At 35.7% G+C, this 16,531-nt stretch overlaps 1 protein-coding gene across 1 annotated transcript in view; it reads left to right on the forward strand.

The window, feature by feature from the left end:
- The window catches only part of PRKN (parkin RBR E3 ubiquitin protein ligase), a 629,698-nt gene that overhangs the window by 216,280 nt on the left and 396,887 nt on the right, over window positions 1-16,531 (forward strand). Inside the window, exon 6 of the mRNA XM_086460407.1 lies at window positions 7,902-7,985. Coding sequence (XP_086316533.1) covers window positions 7,902-7,985 — 84 coding nt within the window. The remainder of the gene's footprint in view (window positions 1-7,901; window positions 7,986-16,531) is intronic.

Below are 16,531 nucleotides of genomic sequence, written 5' to 3' on the forward strand. Positions count from 1 at the left end.
GCTTTGTGGCTAAGCAGAGGATTTTGGTCATAAAGGTTGCCAATCTGGCAGTTTTTACCTCCAATATATTATCTAATAAATATTGAAGCTTTGTAAATAGAACATCTGTAAAAGGTTAGCAAGCACTTCCTGGTTAAATCGGTAGTAATCTTTTTTATAAACTTTATTTTTACTTTCTCTGGTAGTGGATGCAATTAAGACTATGGTTGGGGAACTTGGAGAAATGAATTTTGTACTAAACTGGATGCTGCTGTTCAGAGTTTTACCTAGGAACAAAATAATCATGACTATATGGTATCTGAGCATTCAGTAGAAATCTAGCAAATGTCTAACTTAATAAACAATCTAGTTGTATTTGTGATTTTTCAAGATAGAGAACACTGAAATAAATACAGAGCTTTTCATGACTATTATGATTCAAATGGATTTATTGCTTCTGAGTCAAAATGAGATCCCCAATCTCTTTGTTTTTAGAAATGTACCATACGGATCTCTTCTGCTGAGTCTAATTGAGTATTGCTCATGTAACAGCTAGATTTTTTCTTAGTGTTTCAAAAATTTATCAAATTGTTCTCCTATGTTAAGCCTGTTAAGAACTTATGATATATGGATTGGTGTATCTAAAAGTCTTATTTTTTCATCTCTATTACTGCACTAATAAAATAGGATGAAAGCTTTTATTTTGAATGTATTATATCCATACTGTGCTCAAAAGTGTGGAACGTTCTGTGTTAGGAATGCTGATAAAAACTATGAATGCACTGGCTTACAGTAGTAACATCAGGCTTAATCAATACTGGTTTGTTTAGCCAAGAAAAAGCCCTGTTTTTTCTTCCTTTTCACATACTCTAGACATTGCCCAGTTCCTTGGCTATTCATCACCTGCTGACTCTTCTCCAGCCTTACCCATCTGTTCTGAGACATTCACGAATCTGTCTGTAGTCATCTTGCAAGTCATTTGCTCTGAAATATTAGAGGTACCATAAGAATAGAAGTCTTGGAAGGTGATTTTAGAGAAGCAGACAAGCTTTAGTCAGGTTGTGCTGACTGAAGCAGCTCTGATTATTTAGTAAAAATGTCTATGCTGTTGTAGGAAAATGTGCATTCCCTTATAAAATTATTTTAATAGGCTGAAGTGCTCATGTTGTAAAAGTGAGTTCAAATTTGCATTGAGCAGAGTAGAAGAAAACAACAGCAAAAAGATTGTATCATCTTTGCTAAGATGGGTTAGGTTTGTGAAAGTAGGTGGGATTCATTGCTGTTCATATAGTAGTCATCACTTGTGTTAAGCTGTGTTTGCATATGTCTGTTTACTGTTAGAATACATCTTGGTTCCTGCTATGTCTGGGGGGCAGAGTTGTCTGTCTGTACTGGGACTAGAAGCAATGAATTGTAGTAGTTTGGTGTGGATACCCCTGTTAGAGTTCAAAAAAGAAATAAAATTTTATTAAATTAGCATTTTGGGTTTTTTTTTGTCTTACTGCCTCAAGATACTAAAATCATGTTGAGGGGTCACCCAACAATGACTAGCTCTTCAAATACTCTCATGTAGACAGGTCAACAGCCATCATTTTGCAGAGGAGTCTGAGTGCTTGCATGGTTTGCATTAGATTTAGCAGTTTTCCAGTGTCTTGCATGCTGATTTTTAAACCGTCTCAAGTACCTGAAATTATTTCTTACATAATTTTAAAATTCCTTCTGCATTAATACTTGTCCCTTGGTTGGGTCATTTGCTCAACGTTTTAATGACTTATGTCTCTCGTGTAGATATTAGCAGGTACAAAGATGTGTTTTAATGATATTCTACTGCATATTGTTCACTGGGGGAGAATATAAAGCAGGGAAAATACAAAGCATTGAATACATGGATAGTTTCCAGCCTTTTAAATGATTCAGAGTCTTTGATGAATCACTGGTTTCTATTGCTGACCTCCGCTTCTGACTTTTCCCTGACTTTACAGGTCAACAGTTCTGTCAGTAACTGCATTTTGAATAATTTGTCATCTGAGATCTCTAAATAGTATTTCTGTTATCACAGATATTTTGTTTGTTTTTTGTTTTTAAGTGGTCGTTGGCCAAAATTGAGTTGTGGTTCTACTGTACAAAATCAGGTCTTGGCTACTATATGGAAAGTAATACCGCTGAGGGTAAACTGTACTGTCCACTGCACTGGGCACCAGTACAATATACTGGTGAAATGTACACAGGTCTCCCGTACTTCCCTCATACATTGGGGGGAAAAAACAAACAAACAAAAAAACCCTCAATCCTCCCTGTTCTTCATATGCTGCGTAGGAGCTTCAGTTCAAAATTAATATGCCATTTGCTAAGTTTTTTTTTCCTGTCTTCCTCCTCTGAAAAGGGAAGGAACAGCTGCCATACACCCAAAGCATAAAAATTTCCATACCTGGTTATTTGGGAAATACTCAGCTACATTTGTCATGGCTTTTTCTATTCTGTGATATACTGGTGTTCTTTCTATTTCTATCTTTGCTCTGTCATTTTCCCCTTTATACATCAGAAAAGTCTTATCTGATACCTCTATTTTAATGCATAGCTTTCTCTGAGCCATTTGGCTGTGTACAAGTGGGGCGTTTGCTTTAATCTCACAATCAGAAGGCTTTGTTGTTCTCACAGTGTGTTCTTGATTAGTGCAAACTAATAATTACAAACACTACAGCATGCAGTGTTACACCATCATAAGTGATTGGCTGGCCTGCAGTTTGACAGGCTTTTCTTAGACTCAAGAAAGAACGATACAAAAATTGCATTTCAATGTGTTTATCTTGCCAGAAATCCTAATTTTATTTTGATGCAATTATAGCAATGACATTTAGTAGTGCTGTCACTAAAGAAACATTAACATTTTGAGTACACAGTGTTTTTCAAGGACAAATGGCTTTTTTGCCATTTTTTTAAGGTGGAAAACTAAAATTCTCAAGCACAGTGAGTCTTTTGCAAATATATTATGTTATCAGTAATAATAAAATATGACCCTGAACAATGCCAAGTACAAACATGTGAAAGGAGATTTTTCCTTTCTGACAAGTTTGGAAAATAAGGCACAGAGTGTTGTAGGGTTTTTTGTTTGTTGGGTTTTACTTTTTGTTACATTTTTCCTCACTCTTCTCTGCCAGACAGACCCAAACCCAAGATATTCTGACAGTCCAACTTGGAGTTTTCCTGCTGGATTAATTCATCCCTTAAGAACGTGGTCTAACTCTTGCTAGAACAAAGAGAAAACGCTGTTGATTTAAAGCTAGGTCTGGGTAATGTTATCGAAAGAGTTAAATGCATCTGACTTTCTCCTGGGTTTTATGCCTGTCATAAGAGTTAATGTAAAGAAGTGTTGGGTAGGGTGGGTTTTCTATGAAGAGGAAAAAATAGGAAGTTGTTAGCTACAATGTGAGTGAACAGATGAGTAGTTGCTGGTAGTGTGGGATTATGCTACTAGTTTACTGTGCATATGTTTTTAGCATGCCTTAAGTGGAAGATGACATTTTTATTTCAAGCCGAGCTGCTTTGTGAAAAAAGTACTCTTGTGTGCATGAGAAATGTCATGAGGAGATTATTGCAGAGAGTGAGAGCACTAAGTTCACACTGTGCCATATAGCACTAGCTTTCCTTTCTAGATAAGACCTTAAAAAGTCAATACAAAGGTCATACTATTGTTGGTACTCTTAATAAATAAAAATATGTTGCCATATTAAGCATATTTGTCCCTGATCCAGTGCTAGTTGTAGTAGCTTAGTTCTAACAGTAGTCAATATTGCAGCAATTCCTTTCTGTTATGCTTCTTTAAGGATGCTTTCTTGATTGTATTTTGCAAATTAGCTGCTCGGTTCTTGACTACTATAAAATTGTGGCATGATCAACATAGTGTTTCAAATACATTTTAAGTATATGCTTTTTTAGACTCTCACTCAATTTTATAAATTGTCCTACTCATGCTTTCTTTGTTGCTTAAGAATTACTATGCCTTCTTACATTTTGTGAGTATGGACCTAGACCTGCAAACTGCTGAATACTTGGGAAGTTTTCTCCTGAAATATCTTCAGAGAAGTTAAAGGATTCATTCCTCTAAAAAGTTAAGCTTGAAATATTTTCTTCTTATGAAATCAAGATATTTAGTACTAGAGTTGATAAACATATACCTGTGGAACTGCTTCTACAAGACTGTTTTAAATTATCTTAGTGTGTAGCCATTTTGTGAATATTTTTGTGCATATACTGGCATAGCGTCATTAACTCCAAGACTCTCATATTAATCACGCAAGGATGGAGTAACAGGAAGATTTAGTGATGATGTTGCTATCGGGACCAGGACAAAAGTAGTCGTGCTTGGGGTTTGGGTGGGTTTTGTTGGGTGCATTTGGGGCTTTTTAGCTTTGGGATTTTTTTATGCGTGTTCCCCCTGTTCGCTCCACTCTTTCTTCTTATTTCTCATCCTTTCTTTCTAGTGTCCTCTTCCTGAGTCTAAATTCTGTAAGAATTATCCAAAGAAATTACAAACCTACTGAATTCCTCTAAATTGGAAAAATGTTCAAATAAAATGTATACTAACAGATTTTATTATGAAGGAAGTGGGATAGTTGTTAAGGAAATGATAACTTGTTAGTCTTATTTGTCTTTAATAAGTCAATGTGTTATACAGTGTCCTTATGGACTGAAATTCTAGACCTGAAAAGGGAAGGAAATATAGTAATCCTCTTAACAGCTGATTGACCGAATGATGATAGTGAGTCTAGCATGCTGCGGAAAACCAAAAGCTTGAAAGCGTAGGAAAAATGGTGATAATGGGATATTTAAATTGCTTTCACATAAATTAGGTAAGTATCATGGCAAACCATCATCCCAAGAGTAAACTTTTAAATGCTGTCAGGCTGTGTTATGGAAAAGTTGATCAAAGAACCAGCAAGAGAAGGTAATGCAGAGGACCTGGTTTATGTTGTTATTAATAAAGATGTATTCTGTAACAATGACTGTAATATATTTATGTTCAGAAAATTCCCAAAATCTGAGAAAGAAGCAAGTATTATGCTTAATTTTAAAAAAGAAAAGCTACGTAAAAGTGAAGGTGCATGCTGAGAAGGTAGAAAGGGCAGCTAAAGAGTTAAATGTTTGGAGGAGGTGTGGAAATTATACTGGAATCAAAGATTATGTGCACAGAAATTTCAGGAGGGCTAAACAGAAGACAGCATGACTAAATTGTGGGGTGAAACAAAAAAGGGGGGAGGTTATGAGAATCAAGGATACATCTTTCAGAACAATGAGTAATGAGATGAATTAAAATAAAACAAAGAAACCTTTATCAAACCAAAACAAGCACATAATTCCACAACCTTAAATATAACAATGCCGTTAGGCAAGCTTAAAAAAGTTTATAACTTGCAAACAGCAGAAAAACCGTTACTGAGTCATTTTAAAATATAACAGGAGCAGAAAAGTGTACAAGCCCACTAGATGACTGCTATGTAAAAGAAACGCTTGGAGAGGATGAGGTATACAGCTGGCTCATCCTTGGGAATGAATAGATGGGTTCAGTATGGAGGAGCATGGGAAGTACCTAATAGAAGCTCCTCTGTGGACCTTAGGATGTACGCTTCATCTGCTGTTGAAATGGGAGATGGAATTCAGTACACTGAATGTTAACTGATGTGTACTGGGAAGATAAACCTGAATTTTGTACATGCATGATGGATTTTGAGAACTATTACATTCAGGAATGAAATCTAGGAGCTGTGGTAGTTAATTCCACCAAAATGCTGCTTCAGTGCTTAGTAACCATCAGCAAAGTAAATCAGACTTTAATAATTTAAGAAAAAAATAAAGAACAAATTCAGAGCCACCATCTTACTATTCACTAGTGCAGCACTTAAGTCTTGTATATGGTATGGTGTCTCTCATATTCTAAAGAGATGGAATAGAATGGGAAGAGCTACCAAGAAAGTAAAAAGTTGATCAAAGGTAATGTGCGTCCATATGAGGAATGGCAAGGTACATTACTTTTCTTCCTGGCAAGTAAACTACTGTGAGAGGTATGCTAGAGATCTGTACAATCTTTCATGGCATGGTGAACAATTAATAAATAGAGGAGCATTGATGAAACTTTCATCTACTGAGTTGAAAAAATTAAAACAAGGTGATTCTTTATGCAACACCTGAAGGAGGCTTCACTGTTCTTCCTGCAAAATCTGAAGAATGTTAAAGCTTTGTAAAAGGTCAAAATTCACTGGAATAATTGATGTCAAACTTGTTTTTTAAAATGTTTTAAATAACAAATTAAAGGGTTTTTTCATAGTTTCAAGTAAAATATTGTATTTTTATATTTTTATATTACTTCATGTTACTTACACTGTACTGTAGCTGTCTTTCTCCCAAAGAGTCAAATTCTACCAGTAATCACCCCCATGTCTGCCTGTGATACACCTTACACATATTCAAACTCTTTTTTTACTGATCTCAAATACCAGCACTTCAGTTATGACAGTGGAGAGCAGAGGTCAGTGCGGACTAACTTGTTTTACTCAACTTTTCAGATAGCTTTGAACTAACTTAGTAGTAGGAGCTTAGCTATGAAAGGTTGATACAGCCCATCTCGGCCATGTCTGCACAATGCTGGAAAAGTGCCTCATACAGAAGTAAAAAGGAGATGGATCTAGACATGGTACTGGATAACTTTATAATCTAATTATGATTGAAGTAGGCACTAATTTCACTAATAGTTAAACATCTTGATGGCCATAACTTCTCTTCTGGATAAAGTTTTCTTGTTATTCCTGAGTAATGACACTATCCCAAACAGTGAGTAATCCAAATAGCAAATATTTTAATTATTGATACCTTCCTAGTTATTTATTTCTGCCATGTATATGGATATTTGTAAGCTTCGTATCTATTTCTCAGATTGTTTTATTGTCTATGGATTAAATATTAATTGGTGTGAGATTAATATTAAAGAGAAGACTTATGCTAGCATCATGTAACTTTTTTGTGTGCTGGGAAATAGTTTTATAAATGTTCCTATATATGCCATATATAGGAACATTTTTCTTTGATAGATCATTTTAACCACACTGTTTTGTGGTTTGTAATCTTTAAATTTACTCTGTGTTTTGTAGTACACTTATAAATGAACGGCTGATAGTAAAAAAGGTTGTAGCAAAGTTTGCTGAGGATTTTCCATCAATTTTCTTTCTGTTTATGTTGATTTTTTTTTTAATTAACAGTGACTGACAAATCTTGAAGCTAATGTAAATGTCTAGGAATCTACTAAGAATTCTCACTTCACATTTTCATTATGTTATATTATAGTTAGGTAAAGGCCTTATTTGGTGATAAGAAGTTTAATTTGTTTACAGCAAACGCTATCAAAATACACATTGGCAGCTGATGAGAACAAAACCAGATTTCAGTAAAGTTGTAACCATTTAATACTGAAACAAGAAAATACAGAAAAGCTACTTAATCTAGTCTTTGTGCTATGCCTCAGTCTTTCTAACTGTGTATTCTGTTTCCAGCTGATGTGTTTTTTCCCTTTTTCCCCTTAGTCAGCTGCAGGCCAAGATGTAAACAGTGCTGAACCAGAAGATGAGTCTTTGTAGCTTTTTAATCTCTTAACTAAGTCAGTCCCTGTCTTAATCTGAGAAAATATACTTGCGTTCTGACTCCTGTTTACAACACTGACCTCAGGATGGAGGGGCTGTATGTCCTGTCAGTGACTGAACTTTACTGATGAATGTTTTCATATAATCTGATTGGATTTTTTAACAGTAAATGTGATGAAACTGTCTAACTAAAGTTGAAAAGAAATGGGGGTAGGAAAAGCAGCAAAAGACCCAACTTTTATATGTTTACTTAAGTAGATTAAAGCCTTTATGTGCTTTGATTTTATTTTGAAGGGTCCGTCTTGCTGGGACGATGTGCTGATTCCCAACAGAATAAGAGGTGTTTGTCAGTCCCAAAGGTGCAATGGAAACACAGCGGTAAGATTTTGCCATGTTTCTCCAAGTACTGTGCAATGTGTAAGAATAACTGTGGCAACTCTAACCATATTAGAATTGCAGAAATGAATGTAAATTGATGTGTATGGTACACTTCAAAAGAGCTGTTCAGCATCAGATGATATATCTCCAATGTTTAGCAAAAGGGAGGAACTTGATCAGCTGGTGCTTGGAATGAAAGAGGAAATCATTTTATGTCATCTGTTTCACTGAAGTAGAACTCTTAGATATTCAAGTATGCATAGATTAAATGCAGAATGTAATACTTAAACGTTTATGTCAATGCTTATTTTATCATTCTTGTGTATATATCAGTGGCCTAAAAGCTTTAAACTTCTATGTCATCTTTCACATCAGATCTTTCATATCAGATTTTCAGGCTTTGTCCACAGAAGCAGATTCTTCACACTGCTTACTTTACAGTCTATTCTCCCGCATGCTTATCATTGTTGTTTACTCTAAGTGTTTCTTGAAGTGACATCTATGAAAAGTCTGAGTAAGAAGCAGCATAAACAACTGAAATACTTAATGAAGTTTTTTCAAAACATTATTTATGTGTACTTAGGTCTTTTCATGTGTTAGATACTGTTCAGTAGTATTTAATACTAAAGAGGTCTCAGATGTACTTCCTTCTAAGGAAAATGCTTAATTTGAGGTGCTTATTCTGGACATAGCTTTTAAAGACAAACACAAAACTTTGTACATATGAAAGGGTCCTATTCATCGAAGATTTGTGGATTGGGACAACGTAAGTGCCTGTTTTCAGAGGCACTCACCTGCTCTGGTGCAGTGTTCTCTTTGTCTTCCCTACCAAGACAGCTGTGAAATGGCATGCCCTTGTGGTTCCATAGGTGTCTTGGGCTTGACCACAGATGTTGTCAGGAAATATTTTATCTAACTTTTGCGTGGGATTTACAGCTGTCTCCGTGCACAGCCAACAGAAACTGAGATCTTGCAGGTTTTGAGCTTCTGCTTCTCAGTGTGCTCCTTGTAGTAATGGCTCAACCACTCTCTTGAAAGTGACAGGTATTAGACACTTGCATGCTATTCTCTCAGCAGTACTGAGCTGTTTGGTTTGTAAAAGAAAGCACCCTTTGCCTGGGCAGATTGGCTGTAGTCTGCCTGTTGTTACGCTTTGGTAACTACTCTAGTTGTAAGAGGGTTGACTTCCTGACTTAACTTTTGCTACCCGTTCATTGTCACTGTGCCAGTACTGCTGCTGGGGAGAAGTCCTTGCTGTTTTCCCTTTCATCTTCTTCATTTTCCTGTGTCATCTTTAAAGAAACTTGCTTTTGCCAAGAACGGGAGTCTGCCTTGTATCCAGCTTGAGCCCTTATATGCAAAAGCATGTGATCAAGATTCTCAGTTTTGTTACGTATCAGGATTCCCAGAACATACCTGGCTGACCTCCAGCTACCAGTTTACAGCTTTTGTTATCCAGTCTGTCTGTGAAAAAGGTACTGAAATAATGCCACTTTTGGCAACTCTGCCTCCTGAGCTACAACCCATTCCCTCATTGAATCAATTCTGGTTTTTTGAAAAACAAAAAATGGAGGAACATAGCATCCTGGCTTTGGCGGGGGGGGAGGGATGGGGAAAGGCACTGGCCATAAAACTACTATCTTAACTGACTAATGCTGTGGTAAACAACCAATAACCAGTCAACTAAATCCCATGACTCCAGTTGCTGTCAATGTCTCTGACGAGTTGCATTCTTAGCAGAGCTGAGGATCAATGTTATCTTTCAGTAAGCCATCACTGAATAAAAATGAGGAGACATCCTATTCTAGGCAGACATATTGCAAATGCAGCTTCAGACCACCTGAACTACAGGCATGGGGCTGTTATTGGAGAAATGTGCTGTTCCTTTATTTCTGATCTGAAACATTTTCCCTTTCTACCAGCTACAAACTGCTCTGCCCAACAGTGTTAGAACTGAAACAGACTGCGATGCCAGAACAATCCTCCTTTTTATAATCTTGAACAAAAATTGCCAGCAATATCAATCTAGTAAGGAAAAATTAAGTCATTAAAAAAATTAGTTGTTCACTTATCTACTTATACAGTAGGTACCCCTGCACCAGATCTTTGAATTAGTGACTTGTTGAGGTCCTCTAGTCCCTAGAAGGCATCCTTCTTGTGCTATGGGATGCGGTTTTTCCAGCCTCAATCATTGTGAAAACACATCTTTATTTCCTGAGTGATCTTCTAGTCCAAAGGCTCAAATCACTGAGCCTTTTGTTTTGTGTCTTGCCCTGAGTCAGAAACAATAGAGATCCTACAGATGTGCCTCCAGGGATTTCTCACTCTTTCCTGCTCTGGAAAAACAGTCTAACTGTTTGGAAAGAGAGAAAAATGACCTTAACTAATTCATAGGTTGAAACCTCTAAGCTTTTCTTGGCTGTTACAATCTTTGGGAGACTAAGTCACATTTTCTGGTGTTCATTTTTGCACTGTCATGACAAAGTTTGTGCAATTATATTTTGTCTGTCTGGATTAGCCCCGCAGTGTGCATGCTTCTTTATGGTGATGGGTAATGAAGAAGCTTTGAGGCTGCTTAAACAGCAGTATTTGCAGTTTGTTGATAACTGACAACTAACAAAGAAAAAACATTCCTCCATTAAATCTCCCCCAAGACATCAATATTTTGCTTAAAAATTGTTTTTCGACAGTTTCCGATTCTCATAAACACCAGTTTGCCACACACCTTCCAGAGGCAATGTGGTTTTTTCCCCAAAATACTAATTAGTATGAATTCTTGATATAAAATTAGTCTCTTGCCAGAAATTACAGACTTCAATTCTTCTGTTTGCAACTATGGAAATAGAGTAATTGAGAATATCAGAAAGCAATAGAAATCAAATTTCAATTTACTTAAATAAAATTTATAAATTATTGCCAAAAAGATATAATGAATATCTTAATGATAAATGCACTGTGATTCAATGTGTTCCTATGTGCTCACACATATGAAATGTATCTGATTAATTTTTGTGGGTTTGCTTGACATAAGCTAAATTGAATTTGAATGTTCATATGATCTGCTCTGTGTGCTTTATTTGTGATCTTGGAGTGAAAAACAAAGGAAGCATTTTGTAATTTGTTATAGTCAATAATTGTGAGCAAAAGAAATGCAAGAGAAGTAAATAAAGTTGAATGTAGCAATTGTAACATCTTAAAATGTGATTGCTAACTGACGGAGAAATTGGAGAACCTGAAGCACTGGATATCAGTCCCTTGTTCTGCCTGGGGGACTTCCCCACCGGTTCTCTTCCTGTTCACTTCAATTATAGGCTATTACTCCACAGCCTGGGGTAACAGGCTCTTGAAGTTGAGTGCTCCATCCAAAAGTGCAAAAGCTTACAGACAGGTGAAAATGGAGTCTAAACACAGAATACAGATCTCAAAAACGTAATAAGCAGTGTTTCTTTCAGAGATTTAATGTTAGACTACTTAATGAAACAAAAATGAATAATCTAGTCTTTTGAGAAACAGTGAAATACATAGAGTATCCAAAGCGGAGCTCACTGTTTGGTGGTTTTTTCCACATTAATTACAGTCTATCAGAAATAATACATTCACTTTGAACTTCTATACTCCAAAAGGATGAAGTGGATGTGGGCGCTTACGTTTCTGCAGTTGTAGAACACTCAAGTCACTTTTATAATAAACTTCAAGTATGTTAATTAGAAAATGGAAAAGTTGACTTTAGCTGATTTGACGTTTTAAACGAGGATCGAATTGGAAGTCTTTCAAGCTGTTTCACAGTCCACAACCATTCACTAAATGAGGTGGAACCTTGTACTTTTGATGGCTGTTGTAACACACTTTTAGCCAGAAGCACTGTGCATAATTGTGCAGGTAGACGCTTTTTCTAAAGAAATGATTGAATGTACCAGCAGTGCTCCAGGCTCTGGGTTTTCAGACTTATTTGTTTGCTTTTCTTTCTGAGTTGTTGTACTTGTACTTTTCTGTATTCTATGAAAAGGACAACCCAAAGGCTATGGAAACAGGTGTAGTTCTCTGAAATTCTGAATACTGCTCTCACATAATTTAGTTACAGCTTAGAATCGCAGAATCATTTATGTTGGAAAAGACCCTTACGATCCAGTCCAACCGTTAACCTAACACTGCCAAGTCCACCACTAAACTACGTCCCTAAGCACCACATTTACATGTCTATTAAACAGCTCCAGGAATGTATAGTTACTTTGTCCAAAACAATGACTAAATTGTGATAGTGAGATCATGGTAAATTTCCCAAGAAGATAAAAAGGAAAAAAAAAAAGCTTTGCAAAATATAGTATCAGTGATACAGAATTTGTTACATAGAATGTACCATACCACAGAGTTAAAACTGAAGTGCTGCCTTTCTCTGAGCATTCTAAATAATCAGTTCCAGTAACTTGGGGAGCAAGCAATCTCTCAAACAATTGCAAGCTTGAGTGAGTGCTATTGGAGCTATCTTGGGTTTGGATTTTTGTTTTCAATGTAGTGGTAATCATTAGAACACAGGCTTTCTGCTGAATAAACACAGTTGTCACACATAGTTGAACAAAAATTACAGTATTGTACCTCAAATGAAATTTTAGCTGCCTTCCTGTTGAGGGTATGGTATTTATTGGTTGTTTTTTGGTTTGTTTGTTTGTTTTTTTTTGGGGGGTGGGGTGGGGGTGGGCAGGCAGTGTGTCAGGAAATGTATTTCTGATATGATTTTGGTGGATTCAGGTTTGCTTTTACCAGTAATCTGAATACATTTAACACTAAACTCTTTAGTCAGTAAATACTTTTCCTTATAAAAAAAAAAATACTGAAGTGTTCTTATTAAGCTCAGGCTTCTGAAGTTCTCTACAGGTATATACAGAATGTTTTCTGCTTATCGTCCTTCTATTCACAATTCACTTCATTGGACTTTTTCTACTTCTGTGTACAAAAATGCTATTTTTCTTTCTTTTCATAGGCTGATGCTATTCAAAAGTCATCAAGAACCAACAAACTAACATACCTTTTTTTCATAGGTAGGCAGAGACAGAGCTGTAACACCACTGTAAACCACTGGAGTGGTGATTTCATAGGAATCAGCTCCACATCAGTCCCACACTCAAGTGAGCGTGCATCAGTTTCTGAAAGACCGTATCTCCAAGGAAAAATATAGGGCAAATTGTTTCGAACTTCAGAAACCTGTGGAAAAAAGTATTAATGTTCTGTAGGTGCTCTTGAGATTCTCGCTTGATGTGCAGAAAGAGTTGCTATAGACTTTAAAATCACAAGAAACAAAAATGGAAGGGTTAAACAGGATAATAGGTCAGATGTGGTTTAAATCATTGTGAATACAGAAAAATGAAAACCATTGTAATGGAAATATAAGTGTACTTCTATATCAGTTTTATTAAACTCACTAATTTTTTTTTATTCCTGATAAAGACTGCATCAACTGGCCATCATCACAACTGAATAGCTTTTCTCTTCTCCAGCACCCAAAACATGTTAGGCTTCAGCAAAGTGTTTCTAAAAGAGGCAATGGGAGTTCTGTGAACTTATAGAAACATATCTAAATACTGGGTTTCCTTAAATATCGATATACCCTTCTAATCAAGCTCTGTAGCAATCCCCTGTGTCCAGAGCAAAGATTTATTTTCTCATTTGGTCACTTACCTATTTTCACTCTTGATTTTTTTTTTTTTTTGGGGGGGGGGGTTGGTTTTTTGTTTTTTTAAATGGTTACTATATGGTCATTATATGTGATTTTAAATATTCGGATTCCACTGTACAGTAGTCTTGCTGTTCCAGTGTGTGTTGGGGGGCAAAGAGTTTGCAATAGGAAGCATGTTATAGTTTTTTCATTACCTACCTTTTGCTGTCTTTTTTTAACATTACACATGTGTGATTTGAATCTTTCTATTTTATTATACTGAAATTTTTGAACACTTATCATCAATATTTTTCCTTCTCCTGCATGTTTACTATCATTAGGTTTAGCACTAAGGACAGCGATATTAAGTAGGCTTTTCATAAGCAGTCCCTTCCGCAGGGAGTCTGTGCTCATCTGGAACAGACTGGACTAAGAAATCAAGTGAATAGCATTCAGCTTGGATGCTTTAAATATGCAGCTTACCAAATGACTTTTTCTTTTCTTTCAAGCACACAAAGCTATTCTTAAACCTCACCATTAAGATGAAATATGTTTCATTTTTTTATCACATTTTGCTTTGATCATCTCAGATGTTGGTTTCAGTTGAGAACAGAAATATATTCTGTAGCAGAGTATCATGAGCAAAGTAGTAAATTTAATGATTTTAACAAAATGTGAACGTAGTAAAGAACTATCATATTATTACAGCAAGGCTCTCATACATTGCTATGTCATTTATTCGTTGTTCTTTGTGTACAGTGATGTGGTTGGTTATTTGTGAAAGGAACCATGTCTGTCTGTCCTTGGAGTCATTAGAATATTTTTCTACTCATAGCAATATTATGCTATGAGTAATGTTAAAAATTCTGAAATGTTTCTTAATACCAAGAAACATCCTGACTTGTATTTCTTTTATTTCATGTTAGTTTGCCTTATGCATTAGAGATTAGTGCAGATATCGTGTGCTTTTAAAAAGAAAAAAAAAATCACAGTAAGTATGATGGAACAGGAGTGCTAATTAAAATACCGGATAAGCATTCTCATAACACAACCCAATGTCTGTGAAATAAGATTATGACAGCTTCTTTATCCTAACTTGAGAAATATTCAAATTTTGTACAAATCAAGTTTCAGAGTATTTTTCATACTTACCAGAGACTCTGGCCATTGCTGTTTAGGAACTGTTATATTCTTTTGTGCCCAATGATATAGCAAGTAAAAGAAATAAAGCATAAATGCAAGTTAAGTAACAAGAAAACCAGACCCATCCTTCTGGTTTTACACTAGCTTTTCAATTTTGTCATATAAAAAGGGGACAGAGCTAACAAACAGGCAAATATTTTCAGAGAATTTTGAGTTTAAACCCTTCAGAAACTTATGCATTCGCCCAATTAAAGATTAAAATGCCTCTCTTTTAATCACTAAGTTGTCCTATTGAGCACATCTAGTGCTTTGGCTTATTTATGCTTCCACAGTGAAGATCAGAATCAATTTGGGCATCCCCAGTCAAGTTTCTCTTGCATAACAAAAGAAATTTTGAAATTGATTTTGAGGGGTGTCTTTTAAAAGCCTAGTTAGCAAAGCAGAATAATGTCCAAAGTAAATCTGACTTTTAAGTTTATGACTACAATTAATGTACATGCATTTCTTACAAAACTAGAATAACTATAAAGCATAGTACCCACTTAATCATTTATTTTATATCATGAATTAATACAGTCAGATACTTGACCCTAATTTCCATAGACAAATGTAAGAATCCATATGCATGACTGAAACAATCAACACCAGTATATTAAGACTGATCTCATGGTGTTCTTAAACGTGACCTTTAAGATGTTTGTGAGCCTTCTCATCAACCGCAATAGCTTACGTATCATTCTCACATCACATCTATAATGATACAAATGCAAACCTGTAAACAATTGCTTTGAACTACTCAGTTTTTAAATTACGTGAACTGTACAAGCAATTCTTAGCATTCATCAGCTTTGATCCTCCAAAAGCTTTCATAAACATGTTAGCACTTGTTTTTAACTTCTTTCCATATATTCCAATTTCTATGTTGCTTCATTTTTTTTTCCTCCCTTTATTACCACAATGAACAATTATATCTTGAAGCACAATTTGTTAGGGCAATCTGGTGTGTGTGTGCTAGCATTTCAAGATCCTCTCTGGTCCCATGGAATTGTTTGGAAATACAGAACTCCTGAGATACAAAATATGAAGCCTGAAATACCCACTAAGGCAACCCTTTGCACCACAGAAACTTTGAATTGTGTAACTGGCAGATGTGGGTGGGAAATAAGTGATCCATAGATATAAAAGCGGAAGGAACATTCTGATAATTTCACCTGACTTCCTGTGTAACACAAGTTATGATCCTTTTCTGAAATAATAGGTTTTTGAATGAGAACTTTTCATTCAGAAAAACATACATCATTGACTTAAAGCCAGTGGTGAGTTAAACGAACAAACAAGAAAACCCTCCCTTGATTTATGTGGTTAATTACCTACCTTGCCTGTTAAAAATTGTATTTCTATTACACATAGTTACAAATGCATGAATTTTTTGTCTAGCTTCGGTTTCTATCTACTGTCTTTGATTATCAAGAGCCTTCTATTCATGTTGGTGTCCATAGGCTAAAGTGCAGATATACCTTATCCTTTCTTAGAATGTTTTGAGAGGTAAGTAATAAAACCTTATTTTCTACTCCTTAATCATTCGCTCAGCTATCTGCTGCACTTCTACCAATTTTCAACACTTTTTCCTAAGTTTCACACGTCAGAACCAGGCACAGTTATAGCAGTGATGCCATCAGTGCCAACTACAGAGATGATAGTCTGCTTACTCGTGTTGATATCCAGCACTTTTTATTAGACAATTTAACCATAA

This window comes from Leptosomus discolor, chromosome 2 (assembly GCF_034619465.1).
Source record: "Leptosomus discolor isolate bLepDis1 chromosome 2, bLepDis1.hap2, whole genome shotgun sequence".
NCBI lineage: Eukaryota > Metazoa > Chordata > Aves > Leptosomiformes > Leptosomidae > Leptosomus > Leptosomus discolor.